This window comes from Mandrillus leucophaeus, unplaced genomic scaffold (genome assembly GCF_000951045.1).
Source record: "Mandrillus leucophaeus isolate KB7577 unplaced genomic scaffold, Mleu.le_1.0 Scaffold176, whole genome shotgun sequence".
Taxonomy (NCBI): Eukaryota; Metazoa; Chordata; class Mammalia; order Primates; family Cercopithecidae; genus Mandrillus; species Mandrillus leucophaeus.
This window is the reverse complement of record NW_012101765.1, coordinates 725,754-748,938: the sequence shown is the minus strand read 5'-3', so window position 1 is coordinate 748,938 and position 23,185 is coordinate 725,754. Positions and strand designations below refer to the sequence as shown.

Below are 23,185 nucleotides of genomic sequence, written 5' to 3'. Positions count from 1 at the left end.
CAGTGTGCTTTCATTTAGAAATCTAACTACTGATTTATCACTCAATAATGCTACGCAGTTTTTCTTAATCATTACAAAGTTCCAAAATTCAGGGTCAAAAAACAATCCCTTTTTCAAAATCGGAAGCAATTCAAAACGAACACGATTTTGAACACTACTTGTGCCTTCATTATATTCTTCATCTGGACGTTTGTAAAGCTCTTCAACAGTACGATACGCTTCTAAGGAGCGCTCCAGAAAAAATATTGAGAGTGCACAAATCCTGAGGATCTCCAAATCATTTGGCAAAAAATGTGCAATTGTTTTATAAATCAGACATTTAGTTTTGGGATCATCATGAAGGTCGAGTTGCAGAGCACAACCACATATTTCGACACAAATTTGCAAGCCTTCTTCTTCAACCTGGAAAAATAAAAATAGTAGTGCTACTTTTTTTTTCCCAAAAAATGGTTACATTAGTCTATCTTTAAAAAATACAACTCTTAAAAATGAAAGCTGAATAAACATAGTATTCTATTGTGCAGTTTTCCATATTTAGTAGCCTTGTTTAACTCTTTAAATATATACCTTTCTCTGTTTTTAAAACTTGAGAATAATGTGGAATAGATAGCATTTTAGCTTCTAATTTATTTAATTTTCACATTTGACAAGCCCCACTATCCATAATACAAAATGGACTTACAGTGTTTCATAAACTTATGGTGATTAAGATTTCTTAGAATTCTAGACCCCCATTTATTATTTTAGGTATAAATCTCATATTTTTTGAGAGAAGGGTCAAAATTATACGTATTTTAACAGATTTATCAATTTTCCACATCAAGAAATAAACTAGGCTTAAAAAAAAACTGCTTATGGGAACTTTTATTATGGTGCTATAATGAAAAAATATTACTTATTTTGCTTATTAAGTAATGTTATTTATCTAGAAAGGGGGGAAATGTGGCCCACATAAAGAAGGCAGTTATAATCTTTCCAAATCTAATAAGATATATAAGGCTCAGAATAATGAGCCCCCCTAGAAGTTATCTGAATAATACTCAAGCTTTGAAACGTTTACTGATGACTCAAGGATAATTGCATCAGCTTTTACTTGGGAATCTTTTGTCGACCCATCTTAGTTATAATAGTGTCTCTCTAGTGGTGTGGAATAATCTAAAGGCTTATTTTGATTGGAGGAGATACCATAATAATGTCTTTAACATCATTTATATGTATGTATGTCATACTGCCTACATATGGTATAGTAGAGATTACAGGGAGGGATACTACCTTGCCAGCCTCACGTTTTCTTAGTCCCTTACATGCTGTGTAACCCTGCAGAACTACTTAGATTTCCCACAGGCAGACCTTAACTTACCACATCTTATTTTCACTTTAGCTAGTAAATTCCTACTGATCCTCCTATTCATTCTTTTGAGAATCAGCTCTAATCTGAAGGTTTTTCTTCCCACTTATCCTGGTCTCTGCCCTGAGGTACAGTTAAAATTCCCCATTCTTTCCACCCAGAATAACTTATCTTTAAAAAACGTTTCAATTTTGTTTTATAAATATCTGTGTATGTGTATGTCCTCACCTCCTAACTTTGAATTCCTAAATTACAGGGGACAGTGTTTCATTTTTTATATCTCCCTATAGTTAGCATAAAAGTTGGTACATCGTAACCTCTGAATAAATGCAGAATGAGTGAAAGTCGGACCTATTGCATTTACTTAGTTTGCTCCTACAAATCCATCATCTACAACTTGGAATCCGTTCTGAATTCCAACTACTTATTTTTAAATGTCAATTATAATTAGACTTTACTACCTAGATTTTTCAGATACAGCAAATTCAAAATCCATTCATTCAAAACAGAATTCCTTTTCTTTCTCCATACTTCTATCTACATCCCCCCCCCCTCTTTTTTTTTTTAAATTGAATTTCACTCTTGTTTGCCAGGTTGGATTTCAATTTTTTTTTTTTTTTGAGACAGAGTCTTGCACTGTCACCCAGGCTGGAGTGCAATTGCGCGATCTTGGCTCACTGCAACCTCTGCCTCCTGGGTTCAAGTAGTTCTCCTGCCTCAGCGTCCCCAGTAGCGGGACTACAGCCATGAGCCACCACACCCAGCTAATTTTTGTATTTTTAGTAGAGACGGGGTTTCACCATGTTGGCCAGATTGGTCTCGAACTTCTGGCCTCAAGTGATCTGCCCACCTCGGAATCCCAAAGTACTGGGATTACAGGTGTAGGCCATCGCTCCCAGCCTACGTCCTCTATCTTGGCTCATAAAATTATAATGTATACAGATGCTCACGTTTAAAAATCTTAAGATCATCAAAAAAGAGAACAGGCTACTTCCTTACCTGAAATATTTTGATGGTTCCAGGATATTTATGAATTTTCAATTCGTTCAATGAAATGAATGAATTGTTGCATTCAAATTCCTTTAAGTATCTCCGACAATCACTCCACCTACCACACACAGTCTCTGGCATTAGTCTCATCCCCCACCCACTTCCCCACATTTCTCTGCTACCCTTTAATGTCACCAGATGGTTGTGAAAAACAAATAATAAAATGAGGAAAAAGTGCCCTGTAAGCTATAAAATTCTCTACAAATGTTAATACTATTCTCATGTCATTGAAAACCCAGCTTAAAGTATTTCCTCCGTGAACCCTTTTTAGATATGCCATCTATGTCTCCTGAACTCACACAGTATTTATGACGCTTCACAGTACTGAGGCAATTGAATGATTTATTCCAACAAATAAGTGTTTTTAGTGGAGTATAAACTATTAAGCATCGTATTTTTAATACTTATTTCATCTTTGAATTTTCCTTTTATAATATATTCATAGGTTTACCCCACATGTGAAAAGAAGAAAGCTCTGTGATGACTGGCAAAACCTCACTCACATTGTAAACTTTCTATAATAATATATATCAATTTTTGGTACAAATAAGAATCATGTACAAAAATATGGATACAGGTTTATTTTTTAAAATTAAGTTTTACAGGTGATTCTAATGCACATCAAATGTTAAGACATGTTCTGTAACATAGTTTTCTTCTTTTGTTGGAAGGAGAGGTTTACTTTGAGAATGCATTTGAATGATATTTCACCATTTAATAAGCATACCATGAATGCAGTTAGCAAAATTACCATGAGAATATGATCACTACATGATCATACATCTAATGAGTGATGTGATAATGAATGTAATAAATGCATAAAAATATAAAAAAATTAAAATGTATTATTTAATAGATGCCTCCTTATATATTTAAAAGTAACCAACATAGAGATTCAGTTTAATGGTGCTACCTAAAATGTAAAGTGGCTTTATCTTTATACTCAAAGTCCTATTGATATTTTGGGGGGAAAACTAAAAGATCTGCAGGATCCACTTTCACGTCTACGTAAGACTCATGTAGGATTGTACTCACTTGCAAGTGGCCCAAGAAAAACTTGATTCAGGACTATTTTTAGAAAGAGGTAATACATTTTTACAATTACTTCAAATAAACAATTTAAAAACTTTGTCCTTAAGTTTCAAAAACACCTCAGAATTCATTGTTCCTTTACACGTAAACAGTGGACCTAAAACTGGAACTAAGTTTCTCTGTGACAGTGAACTGGTATTATCGATAGATACACCAAGTTTATTTGCAAATTAGTTAAGATTCTATAAATGGGATTTAGGACAATATTGAAAGTAACAAATTAATTATAAGAAAAAAGGTTGTAGGCCGGGCGCGGTGGCTCAAGCCTGTAATCCCAGCACTTTGGGAGGCTGAGGCGGGTGGATCACGAGGTCAGGAGATCGAGACCATCCTGGCTAACATGGTGAAACCCCGTCTCTACTAAAAATACAAAAAAACTAGCCGGGCGTGGTGGCGGGCGCCTGTAGTCCCAGCTACTCGGAGGCTGAGGCGGGAGAATGGCGTGAACCCGGGAGGTGGAGCTTTCAGTGAGCCGAGATCGCGCCACTGCACTCCAGCCTGGGCGACAGAGCAAGACTGTGTCTCAAAAAAAAAAAAAAAAAGAAAAGAAAAAAGGTTGTAATGGAAGCAATTTCTTCCATGTTAAACTTTAAGTAACAATAAATTAGCCTCCCATGTTGAGAGTCTGCAGTTAGGACAGAGGAGAATGTAATGTATGGAAAATGAGGCCTTAAAATCCTCCTTTCCTTCAATTTTAAAATCAAATAAATTTTATCAAAAGAGATTCAAGTTTCAGTGAACTGCCACTGAATTTTAAACGTAAGGGATCAATATATCCTATTTACCTCATCTTTGATGATTTTCATGAAAGGAAATATGACTCTCACGTTAATTGCTGTTCTTAAAAGCTGGTAGCATTGATCTACAAAAACTTGTTTTGAAGGATTAGATTTAAGCTGTAGTTTACTCCATATGAAAATCAACTCCCTGTAAATGAGAAAAAAAGAGAATTATCAAAAATACAGTTTATTCAAATACAGACATTAGCTATCTTTCCCTGATTCTATAGTGCCCTGGCTGCAATGTATATGAGTGTAAATATGTATTACGTTCACTCCCAAGCTACTTCTGCTACCTATATGAAACTAAAAAAAGTTGGGAGAGGAAGAAATATCAGAAATCACAAATGTACAGTGGTAAGGAATGAATTCCAACAATATGTTGGCATACCTAAGATGTCTCTACTACTGGGTCAAAACAGAAATTCTAATACTAATTTGCCAATACTGATATTACTTAAAAATAATAAATTCTGGCCTTTAATTAATATTTTACTTGTAAATTTGGAAACCAATGTTGTAGACTATTTATAAAGAAATGGTTCATACTTTTCATTTTCAATTTATTAAGACATCAAAAGTTCTAAAGATTAAAACTGTAAGTATGTTATAGTATTGATTCTGAAATAGTATGTTTCAGATATCATACTTTTAAACAGACAGGCTATGGACCATTTGAACTATTTCATACGCAGATTTTTTTCTCAAATACAGCCACTGTTATTTGATGCACAAGGCTAAGAGCAGTGGGTTTTGAGACAAAGGCAAATCATATGATAGAGCTGATATATTTCGATATCACATTTTAGCAAATTAGAATTCTTCAAAACATGTCATAAAAGTGTACAAAACATCATAATCTAAAAGTATTAAAATAATTAATGAAAATAGTTTTTAAAAGTGATGAGCATATACTTTGAGCTCAGCACACACAGGTATTAAGTCTAAGGACGGCTTGATTACCATCACGAGGGTGCACATAGTCTACTTAGACAATACAGAAAACACAAAACAGAAAATGACAGCAAGCAACATACAAGAAGTAAAACCAAAATTCCACTTCCATTTCATGCTAGCTATTTATTAAGTTTCAGTCCACTATCCCCCCTTTTTTTGCACTCATACTCTTTTAGAATTCTCTTGAGGTTTCATACCTTCCTACCGCATCTCTAGCTTTTACTGCTTTCCAGTTTTCATGCCTGGGTGTTTCAATTTACATTGCTTTCCATCACCTTAACCCACTCAGAACTAATCATATTCCTGCAAAATTGATGATCTTTTCCTAGATCAGTCAGTGACACTAAACATTCCTCTATCCTCATCTGGTTCTAACCTGTTTATCTTGCAGTGTCTTTACATTTCAAGTATACTTTTGCCCTCAGCTGTATCACTTTTTCTCAATGTTACCCTTTTAGGCCCTTTAATTTTACAAGTGTATTTCTAGAGTGGTTTCTAACCTGATCCGTTTTCAGCCTCCCTGATCACATTTCATTTAGTGCTTATGCTATAAAGTTAACAGCAATAGAAATGTGGGTTTTAGAGTTAGGAGTTTCAGGATTTGAATCTTAGGAACTCCTTACTCTCAGCTAAACTGCTTTATTTATTCTCACTTTTGTTTATACTGACTGCTGTACTTGGAAAGTACTTCATGCCTAAGATGAGCTTATCTTTCAAAGGCCTTATCAAGTATCTCTTCAGGAAAGCCTTCATGAATACCCCAAACTAAAGTGATACCTATTTCAGAAAAGATCCCTCTTACTGATTCATGCCTATCATATGCTTCCTTGTTTATATTTTATAGGTCCTACCTATTTCCCCAACCCTTAATATATTTTAAATATATACAATGACACATTGTTTAGTGGATGCAGTGGCAAGAACATGGAATTGGAAATACGAGAGACCTAAATCTCAATACAGCATTATACACTAGCTGAAGTGGCACACCCAGTTCAATGAGTCACCCTTTTCTAGGAAAAGCCCTAAAACACAAAGGTAGAAGGCCAGTGGCCATGTCTCCTGTGTGACCCTCCTCTGCATTCCCCTTCAGATATTAATTCAAGGGTGGGAAAATGATCCCAGTCAGGCTTGTCAGAATCTCTGGGATGTTCTAAACTATTAAGCTTGGGGTTTGCTGATGTTCCTGCTGGTCTGCAGCAAGAGAGACTGAAGCCAAATGACAGAAAAGAAACAGATTTTGAAAAACATTATCAATGTCAGTGTCCCTGGTAGCACTTACCTTTGAGAACCACCAGTGGCCTTCCATGTAGCTTTCATGTAGCCCATACTGCACCCTAAATATTGTCCTATACTAGTTAGGCACAGGTGCTATCACTTGCAAACTAGTACAAATTCCAACTCCATTTCTTACTAGCTGTATGATTGTTATCTCTTTTATATACAGTTTTCTTATACATAAAGGTTGGGATTATTCCTATTCAGCATCTTTATCCAAAGAATTAAGAGAGATAATTGAAACACCTAGGTGAAATGTCTGGCATATACTTCCCCTAAATGCTGAAAGCCTGTAATATGTACATTGCAATATCCTAATAAGTTTGCCAAGAGAAGGCTACCACTGTGGATTTTTGCTTTAAAGCAGGCAAAGCAGAAATCTTAGGATAGTGTTATGAAGCTCCATTTTGACTGGATTTACAACATGGGATCTTAGGTGTTAGTTGTACAGTGGATTCTGAAGGAAAACAAAAAACAATGAAAAAATCCTGAAAACCATTGATAGTCTTTTAGAAGACCAAAAGAGCAGGTTTAATGAAGCTTATACACGTTTTCTTTTATTCAATGTGTGCGTTAGAAAACACAGCACATTTCTCAGGTAACTAATACAAGACCCTATTAACTATTAATATTACCATTTAGTCATCTACTTTCTGAGGAAAACCTATATAATGAGGTCAGTTACCCTTACAATGCAGATTTTTTTTTTTCAAACTTGACCCATTTATTTTAAGTAATTTTAATATAGCAGAGGCTGGAAGACTGCCTAAGTTTGAATCCTGGCTTCACTAGTTACTAGCTGAATGGCTTGAACACAGTATTGAATGGCTTGAACACAGTATTATCTCCATAAGCTTGCTGGGTTAAATGACATATGCATATATAAAGCAAAGAATATAGGAAGCACTCAGCAAATATTTGTGGCTATTATTATTATTATTAATGATTGTGAAAGAGAAATGGGTTTAGCAACTTGCCCCATTGGCTTGGGATACAGTAAAACTGTGGATCCGGTTCTGTTCACACAGAGGGAAGATAAATGACAAGCTGACTCATAGGCAAGGCCAGGATGAAATGGACAGCACAGACTTTGGAGGCTGAAAAGAATCCTGCTCATCAAATTACAGTGAAAATTAACTTCTAGAAGGAAGAAAAGGGACTTTTTCTAACATTCAGAAATATAGAAAAGAGGTAGAAGAAATAAGAGGGTAGGCCATCAGAACCCATACTACTTAGAAGGAAGGGACAAAAAGAAGGCTAAAGACTCCTTTTTGGTTAGGCAGCTGGAGACACTGAGCTTGTATTCTTAGAAGGTGCCTGTGGCCAGGAGCTGGAAGACAGGCATTATAATATGTTTAAGGTCCTTCCCTAAACAGTAGAAATGGGTTACCAATAGAAGAAGAAAATAAAATGTATTTTTCTTTTCTTTTATTTGTGTGTGTGTGTGTGTGTATGTATACTTGTTTCTAGTTATTTATGAGTATATTACAATGAAAGAATTAAAGTTACCCTGTTTAAATAGTGTGATATAGCTCAGGGCAGAGAACATTCCTATTCCCATAGGAAAAGATCTATTATAACTGTCATGACTGTTTTCAGTTTCCAAATAACCACATATCAAAAAATGATAATACTTCAAAAATTACAGTTATATGCAGTGTAACAACATTTCAGTGAACAGCAGAATGCATATACAACAGTGGTCACATAAGATTATAACATCATTTTTACTGTACTTTTTCTATATTTAGATATGTTTGCATAGACAAATACCATTGTATTATAACTGCCTATAGCATTTAGTACAGTAACACTGCCATACAGGTTTGTAGCCTAGAAGCAGTAGGCTACGTCATATAGCCTAGATGTGCAGTAGGATATACCATCTAGGTTTGTACCTCTACAATATTCACACAAGGAAATTGCCTATTGACATACTACTTTAGAATATATCCCCATCATTAGGTGCTGCATAACTGTATATAAGGGCATATGTATGTCTTACCACCACCTCCTAATCCCTTTCTCTATTTGAAATTCCAATTTACATGGTATAATTTTAAATAAAAATATTGTAACCCCTAGAAAACAAATTTACCTGTTTCCAGATCCAGGTCTGCTACTAACTAGCTATTTGACTCTTATCTCTGAGTCTGAAGATTTTAATCTATAAAACAAGAATAGGGCCAGGCACAGTGGCTCATGCCTGTAATCTCAGCACTTTGGGAGGCTGAGGAGGGCAGATTTACTTGAGCCCAAGGAGTCTGAAACCAGCCTGGGCAAAATGGTGAATCCCCGTCTCTACAAAACAAATAAACAAAAATTATCTGGGCATGGTCGCACACATCTGTAGTCCCAGCTACTGAGGAAGCTGAGGCAGGAAAATCACTTGAGCCCAGGAAGTTGAGGCTGCAGTGAGCTCTGATCGCACCACTGTATTCTAGCCTGAGTGACAAAGTGAAACCCTGTCTCCAAAAAACAAAAACAAAAACTAACCAAGAATATTGAAGTATTATGATTTGCAGCTATATGCCTTCAAGCTATTGTTTTAAGTACTTGAGAATTTAAAAAAATGTTTATAGCCCATGATCATTTCAGAGTATTATGTTTAGCAAATGAAACCTAGTTTTCTGTTAAGAATATAATGAAACAGCAAAGTGGTAAGAGTTTTGTGTGTTTATGTGTGTATATGGGTGTACTGGAGTCGAGGAAACAGAAATTCTTAATAGCCCCTGAAGAGTGTTTTTATTTTAGGTACCTTAAAACACTCATATTACATTTTAAATTACATGATTGCTAGGTAAACCTGCTGCTTCATATATTCTAGCAAGTTTTAAATGTTTTAAAACTCAGACTCCAATTTAAAATTTAATTTCAAACCATTGCTTCATTATAGCACATCCCTTAAACATTTACACTACCAGTTTAGTGGCACATTATCATTTTCTTTTTAAATTCTCTAGTTCTTAGAATCTACTATTGTTCCTTGCACAATCAATTTTTTTAAAGTAGCTTGATATTTTCACACAATTTAAAAAACAAAGTTCAAACTGCAGTTTTCTTTCTGTTGCCCATCTTACCATTTCAGTTTCTTTATTTGCGAACACTTACCAGATACAGTACATATCCCCATTCTGGAGCTGTGGAATAAGAAAGGATTCACAGAGTTGCAAGGCTAACATAGTTTTGCCTTCTTTTTCGGCATTACAGATGATATCAATTCCACTCTTACAATCAGTTTTCAATAAATGCTGTAAGAGGAAAAGAGAGATCAGTTCATATCATTAAAAGTATCTAAGAAGCTAGTTGCAATAAATGTTTAAACATTCAAAATGAATTACTTAGATTTCTAGTTTTCTTCTACAAAGACAATGACGACTTGTACAGAAATATTTTCATGGTTACATAGTTTCACTGTACAGCACCTACATTTTACAATGACTACTTTTAATCTCATTAATGTCCACAACCTATAGGTACATATGATCCATATCAGGAAAAGATTAATTCCTTCACCTTAAGAAACAAAATAAACATGAGCATTTTACCTCTAGTACTTTATTTTAAAGGCAAGATCATAATGCTTCTTGGGTTTTTGTTTTTTTTTTTTTTTTTTTACTCCTGGCAAGCTGTGAGCTTGTTGACTTTTATTTGACCTCTTCTCCATCACATCAAAAGTGCAATGTGAATAATACTTATTAATGAATATATTTTATTGATTTCATCATTTGTTAATATCAGATTTTGACTTAATTCAACATGACCTTAAGTTATGGTGCCAAAAGAAAACACATCTAGATAATGTAATCCTTAAATCTTTGGCATTACTGTAAAAGGAATTTAACAGCAACAGTGGGCTACTATTTTTTTTGGTTTTTTTTTTTTTTTTTTTTTTCCAGGCTGGAGTGCAGTGGCACTAGGCAAAATCAGTCTCAAACAATACCTCCCGGAATAGCTGATCTTCTACAGGTGACATAAACAGACATGTGAAGAGTGCTTGATGGAAGTATAAGTCTTTACTGATTTCTGGGTGATTTATACAAGATTTAATAAGAGCCATTGCTTCGGGTATGCGTTCACAAGCAATTAGGTATCTGGCACGTAGTTCAAAGAACAGTGGATTTTCAGAACTTAAATATTTGTTCACTATATTAAAAAGAAAACAGACTCTATTACTCTCAAGAAAAGATTCTCTCAAACTTTGTTCTTTGAAACTTTACCACTAAAATATGGTTTCTAATTAGATTTAACTACTTAAATAGCATTTTCCTTAGTAGGAGTTTATTTGTGAAAAGAATATTCAGTTATATGGTTGGAAAAAGGAAAATAAGAGTGACACCAAAACAGTGCTCAAGAAATATTTGTTGATTTCTTCTCAGTCTAAAAAGTAAATAACAGAAACAAAATTTTAAAAGAAAAAAAATTTTCTTCTTTCAGTTCATTAATATATGTTAAAATATGTTCCAAGTAACATGGGTCTATGTCTTTTTAGTCTAAGATTACATACTTTATCTTCTTACTGCTCAATATTTTCTTTAAGATTAAAAGGCTCAATCCTAGTCTGTCACATTAAAACCATGTTAGTTCACATTAATTATAGAAATGTAATCTGAATTAATGAAAAAGTTGAATCACAAGAAAATATATTTTATTTAAAGATAAAATTAATCCAAAAGTAGTGCCAAATAGGACTGCTTATTAATATACATTTATGTATCACTAAGGATAATCACTAATTAATACTTTACACAATTTTAAAATATATAAACACCATTAGCTACATAACTTTATTTAGACCTAACAACAACCTTATGATGGGTATTATGATACTAGCTTTATAGATTGCCAAACTGAGTCTCAGAGAGGTCAAATGACTTGCCCAAGGACAAATAATTAAGTGGCAGAGCAGGAACTGGAACCCATATTTTTATGATTTTGAATCCAGAAGTATTTTAATTACTTATATTTAATCAGTAGCTTCTAAAGTGCTTACAAATGTTTTATTTTGGCTTAAAAATTTGTCTTGCAATTCTGTTTACAATATATGATACTGACTTGTATAGTTAATGCAAAGATAACTTCACTCTGGTCTTTCCCCTAATCATCACCAACTAGAGAAAAGTCATCCATATCAATGAGGCTCTAGAGCAGCTTTTCCCAAAGTGTGAGGTATGCTAGTATAGGTGTCAAAGGAGTATTTATTATTTTAATGTAATTCCCAGCCTAAAAGGTCATCAGCCCTCAGACCAACCAATAACAGGTTTATTCTAGATTCTACGAATGAAGCCTAAATCTATCCCTTAAAAGCTCAAACTTTCTTCTCCCCTGTCCTCACTTCTCTTGAAGCTCTGTCCTTGTCTAGCTTCTTCCCCTCTGGACACATGCCGTCTCCTCATAATTCTCTCCAGTCTGTCACCCTTGCCTTTCCTGTATTTGACTCTTCATACTTCTTCAGTAATCCAGCTCTTCCTCCTCAGCTTCAACTCTCTCCCTTTTCATTTTTTTTTTCTTTTTTTTTAACTCCCTTTCCAAGATCCACACCTCAAACACCAGTGTCTTTTTTACCCCTTGGGTTCTTTATAACACTGTCACATATACCTTAGCCCTATCCTCCTAGTCTTGTCCCACCTCCCATCCTTTCAAAGCTCCTCCTCCACTTAACTGCATTCACAACTCACCCTAACCCCTTAACCTGTGACTAACAGAAATAACCTGCTCAACAAAATCTGTGGAATGAAGTGTCTTTCTCACCAAACCAAGGTCTAACTGGTTCCAGGGTTGGGAGGTCTTGTTTTTTCCCCATTGGCTGTCTCATAACTAAACTCCATTGGCTTTCTCCACATTTTTAAATGTTTTCTACACTTTTGTGCTTATTCACTGTTACTGAGCTTACACTCTACAGTTTTAGTGATCCAAAAATGTTCTGGGGTTCAGGAATAATGTGGGGAACATTTTAAAAAAGAATTAACTAACAGCAGTTGACAAAGCCTCCTGCCTTGAAAGAAAAATTTGGCCTACAAAGGACCACTGTTAAATCAGATTGGACAGGAGGTGATATCAAATATGCAGGTAGTAAGGGTATGAGACAAAACTTCTAATTCATGAAGTTTGGGAAATACTGCTCTAGAGTACTTGGAATTCAAATTTATTCATTCAGTTAGTCACTTATTCACTCACACATTCATCATGTGGTCGTTCATTCAATCCACAAATACTTATATTAAGCATCTACTCTGTACCAAGCACTGGGCTAGCTACAGGATATGCAGTAGTAGTGACAAAAATTCAGAGTTCCAGCCCTCATGAAGCTTCCTGTGTAAGGGAAGGGAGATTCCATATGCTTTCATGAAAAGCAGACTTTTTGTTTCTTAAAAAACAGAAAAAGATGTTCCTACTTAAACAGATTTTAAAAATACAACTGAAGTGACAAAAATACCCTCTCTGTAAATAAGTAACATCTAGTAGATGTGTTACCACTCAGAATTTCCATTACGAGAAATAAATGTACCGATCCGGGTGTCAGAAGTCACTTTGGGCCAGGTTACAAAAACACTGTTAATGTGAAAATACATCACTCCCATTATTCAGTATTATAAAATGAAGAAAAATCACTATTACTGCTCTAGTTAGTAAATGAAAGTGTATTTGCTTCTCACAAATGTTGGTTTGGTTTTGAATCTCCTGAAGTACCTATCTCCTGAGATGCTGGCTGAGCTTTAAGGACAGCTTGCAACACTGGATCTTCCCATGGGCCACCATCTCTAATGATTCGAGTCACCAGTTCCAGATTCACATTTCCATATCTGCGGAGGTGATTCTGGCATTCCTAGGAGAGAAAAATCATTTTGGCTCTGTGAATTTAAAGGGGTTAAAAACTAAACTTGATCATCATTGTCAGTAAAATGACTGATGGCCAGTGAGGCAGCTATTAAATTATACAAGAGAAAGGGTTACTACTGTAACCTAAGTAGGGTGTCGAAACCCCATGAACACAAATAGGCTTTAATGCCAAAGGTTATACAGCAGTATCTGTATAATTAGACTTAGAAAATCCCAAACAGGGATGACGTGTAACCTAAGGGACACATCATTTCTAGGAAAAGAACCAGGTTGCAAAAAAATGAAAAATGTTCAGTTAAATTTATAGAAAGGTTCATAAAGTTCCTCTTAACAATGGCAGGCAAGAGCCTGACAAGAAAAAAAGTGTGTGGTACGGCAGGGGCGTGGGGTGCCTGCTACATGTACAGTCTCTCTCTGGCTGGCAGGTAGACAGAAGTCTCCCGTCCTGATCCCCAATATATAATCTAAGTCGTGGTAGAAGGCTGCAAGATGGAGATTCTATTTCCCTTTGTTGGATAGTTAGATTTGCAGTTTTGGGATTTAAAAAATGACAGGTTAAAGAAATCTATAAATAAGTAAATCCAACCTCTGCTTTAGATTTAAAATACAGATGTATTGTTAAGTTGGGCAATAGTTGTGAATTTGTCCACACATTTTCTGGGTTTTTAAAAAAAGGTATTTGAAATGTTTTTTCAGAGAATCTGCTTGGACTTCTAACATGAAATTTGTAACAAGTCTGTAAGCAATGAATCTTAGTTTACTGAATTTATAAATCTCATTTATTAGATTTAGATTTATAAGCTTTGTTTAGTTTGATTATGCTTTCTGATTAATTACATACTTTGTTAAATATTGTTGGTTTTTTTTTTGAGATGGAGTCTCACTTTGTTGCCCAGGCTGGAGTGCAGTGGCGCGATCTTGGCTCACTGCAACCTCTGCCTCCTGGGTTCAAGTGATTTTCCTGCCTCAGCCTCCCAAGTAGCTGGGACTACAGGCTTGTGTCACCATGCCCAGCTAATTATTTGTATTTTTAGTAGAGACAGGGTTTCACCATGTTAGCCAGGACAGTCTCCATCTCTTGCCCTTGTGATCCGCCCACCTCGGCCTCCCAGAGTGCTGGGATTACAGGCGTGAGCCACCGTGTCCGGCCAAGGTATTGTTTTTTAAAATGGTTTAGAGAATCGAATTTGACAATTTAAAAAGATTAACTGAATATCTAGTAAAAGTATTATTTTCAAAAATGCATAAATTAGAGCCTAAAGTGTTAAGAAAAAAACTAGATGTAGAAACTGGCGATGTTAAAAAAAAAAAAGTGAGTATTGTACATCAATCAAAACACAAGCAACTGCCAGAATTCTGTGCTCACAAAATCTCTCAGATATTAAAATCTCTCAGATATTAGTAGCAGTTATAAAGCAAAGCTTCAGAATTTAAAAAACATATCTTCACAAATGTTACTTATTAGACGAATCAAGGCTACATATTCAAAGTGGCTACAAACACTTTGCTTTTATTAAACTCATATTCTTTCATAATTTGCTGAGATTATATAGTGATTTATATATGCCACATTGCATTCCTGGGTAAAATAGACAAAAGAGGTTTTACTTGTTTTATGAGAGAATAAAGTAGTAAAAGAAATCAAGCTTTAAAATAAAGAATCATTCAGTCAAGTAAAAACATCATTTGTAAATAGTCAAACGTTATGAAAATAAGTATCTTCTAAAAGGTATTTAAGGTTGGTCCCAAATTAAGCAATCAAGCAAACATAAATCCTATAAACAATGGGCAAGTTACTTAACCTCTCTGCTCTATCAGTCAATTCCTCTGTAAAATGGATACTAAAACACCTACTTCATAGGATTGTTGTGAGGGTAAAGTAATGGTATACGGAGAGTGCTTGGAACAATGCCTAGCACCTCGGCAGCACTCAAAAGACATTAGCTATTATTTCTTCTAGTATTTTAACAGTTTGAATAAATACTTTAGGGCATTTAATTTCCTTGGCATGAAATTAATTGCTGCATTTCCACATGTCAGCATGTTAAAGCATTCATTAAATATGTGGTAAATATAAAGGTATGAATTTAACATACATGGAACATTGTAATGATTCTTGGCAACAGCTTCATGGGTAAAAACAAAGATCACCTGAAACCTCCCAAGGTAAGCAAGGTAGCAAGCTCCCAAATTACTCTAGACATACAGATGACTGCCCTGAAAATTCAACTACTATAAGCTATCTTTTGGTCCAAGCAAAGCACAAGAAATAAGGTAAGTTGGACACTAGTCCCTGAGTCATTGGTGAGCTTAGTTCTGCTGCTCAGCCATGGGACAATCCATCTTTCTAGTTGTCTAAGGATAGGTGAGGCATCAGTCAGTGCTATGGGACTTAGAACTGGACTTAGACTAAGTCAAGACGTATTTCCAACTTCCTAAAGTTGGCTGAAAATAAGAAACACTTGGAGCTCTTTTTAAAAAACAGATTCCTAGGACCTAATTTAGACCTACTGAATCAGAATTTCTAGGGGAAAGCCCTGATAATTTGAATATTTAACAACTCTCACCCACAGGCAACTTCGGAACACTTTTAAAATTACACCTCCCACATTTAGTGTATACTCCCATAAATGATTACATAATGAATTATATACTTGTACTCTTGCTGATCTTTGTTAAAAATTAGTAAACTAGCTTCCATTCCTTTTTCTAAGATAAAAATGAATTATAAATGGTGTTTTTGTGGATGTACACTTCGGGGGTCAAAAATACCATATTTTGGAGAGCACTCCTATAGAGAACAGCTCAGGATAGGAAACAGGTGAAATAAAGATTTCATTTTGGTCTGTTTAAAAAGACAAAGGAAGAAAGAACAATAAGCTTACAAATATTTTTTGGCTCCTTGTTCCTTAACTAGAATAGTGGCTTTTTTGGATGATATTCAAGGTAACACCTCCAAAGTGAATAAGGAAGCACTTAAATTACTGTAGAATTCACAACTTATTCTCTCCTTAGCGTATATATACACATTGTATTTTTCTTTCTTTTTTTTTCTTTTTTTTTTGAGACAGAGTCTCACTCTGTCGCCCAGGCTGGAGTGCAGTGGTGCGACTTTGGCTCACTGTAACCTGGGCCTCCCAGGTTCAAGCATTTCTCCTGCCTCACCCTCCCGAGTAGCTGAGATTACAGGTGCCCATCACCATGCCTACCTAATTTTTGTATTATTAGTAGGGACAGGGTTTCACCATGTTGGCCAGGCTGGTATTGAACTCCTCACCTCAGGTGATCTGCCCACCTCGGTTTCCCAAAGTGCTGGGATTACAGGCGTGGGCCACCATACCCAGCCATACATATTGTATTTTTCTAGAATATTTACTTAAATAATAAATTGTGCCTCTATCTTAACTTAATCCTTTATTAAGTCATCAGTCTATTATTATTGATACCCACATTACACTGTGCTAAATATAATCCCCTTAATTACTTCCATTCAACTTTGTGTCTTTGCCAAAGGTGGAGAGAAAATACAACTCCATCACTTCTTTCAGAGTCCATTTCTTAATGTTTTACTCCAAAAGGAAGATTTCTTTTCCCTGAACTGGTTGCCATTTTGGAGAAGGCACCTACAACATGTGTCTGTGAAGCTACAGGTCAGTGTTCTGGCCATTCTACATAATTGGTCTGGATCCATCAGCAGTTTATCATAGGATGAAAGTCTTACTACTTTAATCTCAAATTTAAGGACTTCTGAACTCACCTACCTACTCATTCACCTATTGCACATCATGAATCCTTTTCTTCAGTCTGGTTTCTCTCACATCTCCCAAAATTCACCTTGTCTTTTCTTACCTATGCCATTTCTTATGTCATTCTCCTACAACTTCCATAAACGTATCTAAATCCTATCTTTACACAATCCCACTTTCCCCAAGAAGCTTCTACTAGCTACCTTAATCCATAATAAACTTAATTTCTTCTCCTGCCGTATTGAACATTTGTGCTACATTATTATGTAAGAGGAAGGCCTTGCATTACTATCTTAAGTGTTGACATCTTCTTAGGTGGTTAAAAGTTTTTTCAAACAGAGACAAGAAAGGAAAGATGTGCCAGAGAAGATACATTCCCAATAATAAATAACTTTTTAATCAAAATAGGGTTTTATAGAAATCTGTGTAAATGGAAGCACTATGGAGTCTGAATGAAGATTCCAGAATAAAGCTAGAGACCACCACCTATCCAATTCACTCATAAGCAAGTTACTGCAGCAAATTAAGACAAAAATGTAAAAGGTCTTCAGTATGGTTAATATTATAAAAACATAATCTTTGAATTACAGTAGTCTTTATAATACTTTGAAATGAGATGAGAATAATCATAAATCTTATTACACGTTCATTGGTTATCTCATAGCAAAGCATTTCATAAAGTTATAAAATTTAAGGATGTTACGCATTTTTCTTTTACAAAAAGGCAATCATGTTTAATTTGCCATTCTTTTTTTATGGTAGGTTCCTGAGGAATATTTACCTTGTATTTTCAAAAATTAATCATTCTGAGCTTCCCCATATAAAATAAAGGGGACAGTTATAACAATGCAAGAAGTTACTGTTTTTCAATACAAAGTTTTTACAAAGAAAGTAACTTAAAATGAACGTTTGGAAGTATTTGCATTTATTACATGATTGCTGTTGCCAAAAATCAGTATGTCACCTATAATGCTTCTATTATGCCATTAAAAAACTTAAGAATTTTCTGTTGAAAAATTTTCAACTGGAGCATTTTAATGAGTTTTTAATTCATTAGTAAAAGTGGTTAGTATTAAAGAAAACATGGATTGACTTTAGGAATACAAATTTGGTAGTCAAATTTTGCGTAATTAACGGAAGGCATTTTAAACTGAGCATCATGATTCAGAAAAGAAAATTTTCCTTTTTTAAATTTTGCTCATCTTTGTTTGGATTTATTATTTATTTAACTTTAAATTCTGGGATACATGTGCTGAACATGCAGGTTTGTTACATAGGTATACATGTACCATGGATTTTCTGCACCTTTCAACCCATCATCTAAGTTTTAAGCACCACATGCATTAGGTACTTGTCCTAATGCTTAGACAAGAAATTTTCTGTCAAAAATATCCTTTTAACTTATGACCAAACATCAAAGTAAACTGAACCTAAAATCTGACTTCGAATTACTGTATCACTGTGATACAGTAATTTTGAAAATTTTTCAAAAATACACCATAATCACACTACTGTCAGTGACTTTATACTGTTGAATTTAAAACATTATTTTAGTTTTATCCTTTTTAAATGTACTTTTGTTTTATAACGTATATAGTATGAGTACATGTGCATAAGTAATATACGCACAAAGGGGATATGTGCTTAAACTGTATTTTTAAAACTGTATGGTATATCAGAAGTCTGGAGACCCTGGTCTTAGGTATTACTTGTTTTTGTATTTGTGTTTGAGGCTGAATATAAAACTCATGTTTCTCTTCTACTGATTATCATGTCAGTTTTCTTCACCATCTCCTGACTTGTTTGTTCCTTGCCATTTCTACAATTACCATTCTAGTCTAGGCCTTTGTTGACTACCACTCAGATCACCAAAGTAAAGACTCTTCATCCCTCCCCATCCCTAATAAGGCAGTCTTTAGAAGGTTTTAAAATCTTAGACAATAAAGCTCTCAAGATAGCAGTATAAATAAAACATTTAAACCTGTGCTTTAGCCATATACATTACTGTAAACATATGAGTATATCTTTATAATAGATTAGGGAATATGGCATAGAAAGAATTCGAATGCTGGGTTGAGAGTAAGACTTAGGTCCTCATTCTGCTTCTATAAACCTCAACTCTGGTGGGGCTTAATTTTCAGATATGTTAAATAAGGGAATTGGATTAATAATTTTTAAGATGACTGTCAGTCTCAAAATTATAAAAATGTATGAATGCCTATAATTTACATTATTTGATTTTTTAAAATAAGTAGAATTATGTATTTACTGAGCTATTTAAGTATATCCCTTTTGGGACTTTGGAGTTGTCCCCTTTTTGCAGTTTCACTTACATTCATGGAAGATACTATGAACTCAACCTTGGCAAAAATGTACAGATCCTTTAAGAAAAAAATTTTTTAAACAAGGTATCTTTCCAGTTAACTGATGATAACTGAGGTATTTATCCTCTTTAGTCATCTTTACTTAGAACATCTGTAACAGAGAACTGTTTTGCTAGCAGGTAAGTAAGTCTCTGTCAAATCCTTCATGCCCAAACAAAGGGAGAAGGAGAAAGTTTATATGTACTACAGTTTAATTTGGTAGATCATGGCCTATGAGAGAGTAAAGAGGAAACTTCAGTGAAAGACAACTACACCTCTCTTATGAGACTTTCTTACCTCTGTGTAATGGGGCTGGCTGCATTTAGTTTGGGTCATCCCTCATTCTCTCAATGGAAAGAATGCTCTCATGAAAAGCCATATATATATATATATATACACACACACACACACACACACACACCACACACACATATATATATGTGTGTGTATATATATGTACATATATGTGTTTTTTTTCTTTTGAGACAGAGTTTCACTCTTGTTGCCCCGGCTGGAGTGCAATGGCGTGATCTCTACTCACTGCAACCTCTGCCTCCCAGGTTCAAGCGATTCTCCTGCCTCCCCGAGTAGCTGGTATTACAGGCACGAGCCACAACGACCTGCTAATTTTGCATTTTTAGTAGGGATGAGATTTCTCCATGTTGGTCAGGCTGGTCTAGATCTCCCAACCTCAGGTGATCTGCCCGTCTCGGCCTCCCAAAGTGCTGGGATTACAGGCGTGAACCACCACGCCCAGCCCATATATCTTATTTTTAATGTGGATATAAAAGTCACTCAGGATTTCTGTCCTTTAGGCTCTGCTGCATGCCTGATGCACTTCCGAGAAGCGGCAACAAGAATGAGATTGATCACACCCCAAATCCCTACCACCTGCTATTTCCTCCAGCCCTTGTTGTTACAACATGGGATAGCGGGGGACATGACTGGATACCACTAGAAGTTCTCTCTTTCTCTCTGTATTATTTTTTCCTCTCTCACACATTTCCCTGTTTCATCGCATTCAGTCAATCAAGTATTATTTGTTCCCCCGCCCCGCCCCCCGTCAATCTGGTTTCATCCCTGAGCAATTGACATCAAGCTCCCATCCTAATTTCCAGCATTTATCATTATTATTTTCCCTCATTTTACATTATTTTTGTCATTTCATTGGGAATCTCGAAAACTGCTAGATATAATGATGATGAGGCAGATGCATCATGAGAAATGTAAACAAAACTACTGGAAGTAAAAGGCTAAGAAGAAAATTTTTATAAGCCAGTAAATGGAACATTTGGCTCTAAGAATGAAGTTTCTTCTAGAAATAACAGAGAGGAAAAATTATAGGTAAGAAGAGTTAAAACTTTTTACTTGAACAACTGAGATTTTAGGAGATCAGAAATTCATGGAAGAAAATAATAAATCTAATAGCATGGTTTTGGTATTGTTGTAAAAATAAAAATCCAGGTAGTAAGACTTGAGAACTCATGCCCTTCACCAGACAGGCTCTACTGCCTACCTTAAAAACAGTGACATGATCATTTTGCCAGGAATTATGCCAAGCACTTTACTCATTTAACCCATAAAGTTACTATGCAGCAAGTATAGTTATTGCCCCCATTTTACAAATAAATAAAGTGATACAGAAATTATGAAACTTGCCCAGGATGACACAGTGTAAGCAGCAAAGCTGGTAAACTCACGGTGGAAATACAGCGGGGGAAAGAGAAGTTAACTCAAATCCAACAAAGAATACCTTGGTATTCAAAGTGTGGTTCAGGGGCTAGCAGCATTAATTATCACCTTGGAGCTTATCAGAAATGCAGACTCTCAGGCCCCCTCCCACAACTACTGAATCATAATCTAAATTTTAACAAGATCCCCAGGTGATCTTTATGTACATTAAAATATGAGTAGGACTGTGTTTGTCCTACTTATAGGAGAAGAGAAAGAACACCATCTTATGCTGGTATGAATCTGTATGAAAGATGTATGGAGATGAACCACTTGGGGAGCTAGGGTTTGTACTTGCACAGTACAATATGTTAAAAATATTTCAAAAAGTGACATTTGGGGTTGTCACTGAATTAGTCACTTATCACAATTAGTGACTATTATCAATGTCAGTCAAAAGCCTGGATAATTTGTAAGCTTGGAAAATACAAGGTTTTAGGGAGGTATACATGAAGATTACATGTTGGCCCTTCCTGAGTTCCCAAGGGCACAGGCCTGGGAAGCACCTACAGCAGAAGCTCAGGTCAGCAAATGAAGGATGTTTCTCTAAGTAAAGATAACATGAGAGCAAAAGGTGAAACCTCTCTTAGAAGGTAGGAGTTACAGGCTCAAGGAAATTCAGAGTAGGAAGAAGCCACAGTAACAAAAGTGGCAGAAATGGCAGAGACTTTTAAAAGGTGGGGTTGGGGGGTTAGTAGATGAGCTTTAGAATCAGCCAGGATTAGAGAGTGTCAAAGGATCAGAACAGGAGATAGAAAAGTATGCAAAACCATTAAGTTTTCCTTGAGAAATTTATTATTTTGATAACTGAATGGGCACCCTGCTTACAAGGGAAAAAATAAAGGAAATGTACCTTCACTAGTGTTATGTTTTCCATACATTTAAAGTGGAAGTTAAATATTGTCCCTCGTCTACTCCAAATATTTCAGTGGTTCCCATTATCAGTGGTCAGCTGACATCTCTATGAGGTATTTCTTTACCTCTCCATTTAATACTGAAATATCCTTCCCCAATATCACTATGCCAGCACTATCCCCATCCTCCTCTATTTTTCTCTAATGAATCTGTCAGTTTTTCATTTATAAAGGTTTGATTGTCTTTCTGTCCCTATACCAGAATTAATGACTCCACAATAGGAGGATTTTTCTGTTTTGCTTACTACTGTTTTTCTCAGACCTTAGTGCAAAGCATACTGTGAGGACTCAATAAACATTTGCCGAGTAAAATTTTAAGAATGGATTACCGAGAATACAAGCGTCAAAAAAAATGGAATGGAAAATTAATAAGTTTTAAATACTTGAATATATACTCTAATTGGAACAGAAGTTCCATGAGAACAGGTATTTTTACCACTTTTGCTGAATGTAAGAATGGTTAAAGTAGAATGTTCAATATAATGTACCTAATACAGCAGTCTGGTTGTCTATAAGCCTTTCTTTTAACACCATGGTAACAAATACAAGATACGTTGTCTGTATATTTCAGTTCTAAATGGGCAGTCAGGGAGACTTCACCCCTAGGGGGAGCTCAAAGTACATCTTCCTTTACTTCACCGAGTGGGTCAGGGTTGCTTCCCAGTAAGTAGTAAAAAGATCAAATGTCTTTCATCTACAGGAGAGGTCTTGAATCTTTTGTCATTCCCTTCTGAATTTACTCTCTTCTCTCCTATACCAGGTGCCCGGAAAAAAAAAAAAAAAAAAAAAAAAAAATCTTCTGCCTCCTAGCTGGGGAAAGCTATTATGAGAGAGAAAATCAAGGTACAGCCAAGGGAAAAAGTGGCATGGGATAGACAGCTTGCTTCAAGTCTGGCAAAGAAGAATCGTTTTTCACCAGGGAAAGTTCTAGGAATCCACAAGGGTGGTAGCAGGCTCTTTTCTAGCAAATGTGGAATATGAATTCCAGCTAGGAACTGCTTGGGAATACAGTTAAAAATTAATTATATGAGTTGTCTTTATCAGCCAGTAATAACAGGATCTTAAACACTGTCACGTTAGCAACCAT

At 35.4% G+C, this 23,185-nt stretch overlaps 2 protein-coding genes across 4 annotated transcripts in view; one reads left to right on the top strand and one right to left on the bottom strand.

The window, feature by feature from the left end:
- Window positions 1-23,185, top strand: part of CGGBP1 (CGG triplet repeat binding protein 1) — a 94,576-nt gene that overhangs the window by 10,691 nt on the left and 60,700 nt on the right. The window lies entirely within an intron of this gene.
- Window positions 1-23,185, bottom strand: part of LOC105537617 (zinc finger protein 292-like) — a 76,977-nt gene that overhangs the window by 178 nt on the left and 53,614 nt on the right. The window contains exons 4-8 of the mRNA XM_011977276.1: window positions 13,195-13,330; window positions 10,448-10,650; window positions 9,616-9,755; window positions 4,276-4,417; window positions 28-402 (exon numbers count right to left, since the gene is read on the bottom strand). Coding sequence (XP_011832666.1) covers window positions 28-402; window positions 4,276-4,417; window positions 9,616-9,755; window positions 10,448-10,564 — 774 coding nt within the window. The 5' untranslated portion in view covers window positions 10,565-10,650; window positions 13,195-13,330. The remainder of the gene's footprint in view (window positions 1-27; window positions 403-4,275; window positions 4,418-9,615; window positions 9,756-10,447; window positions 10,651-13,194; window positions 13,331-23,185) is intronic.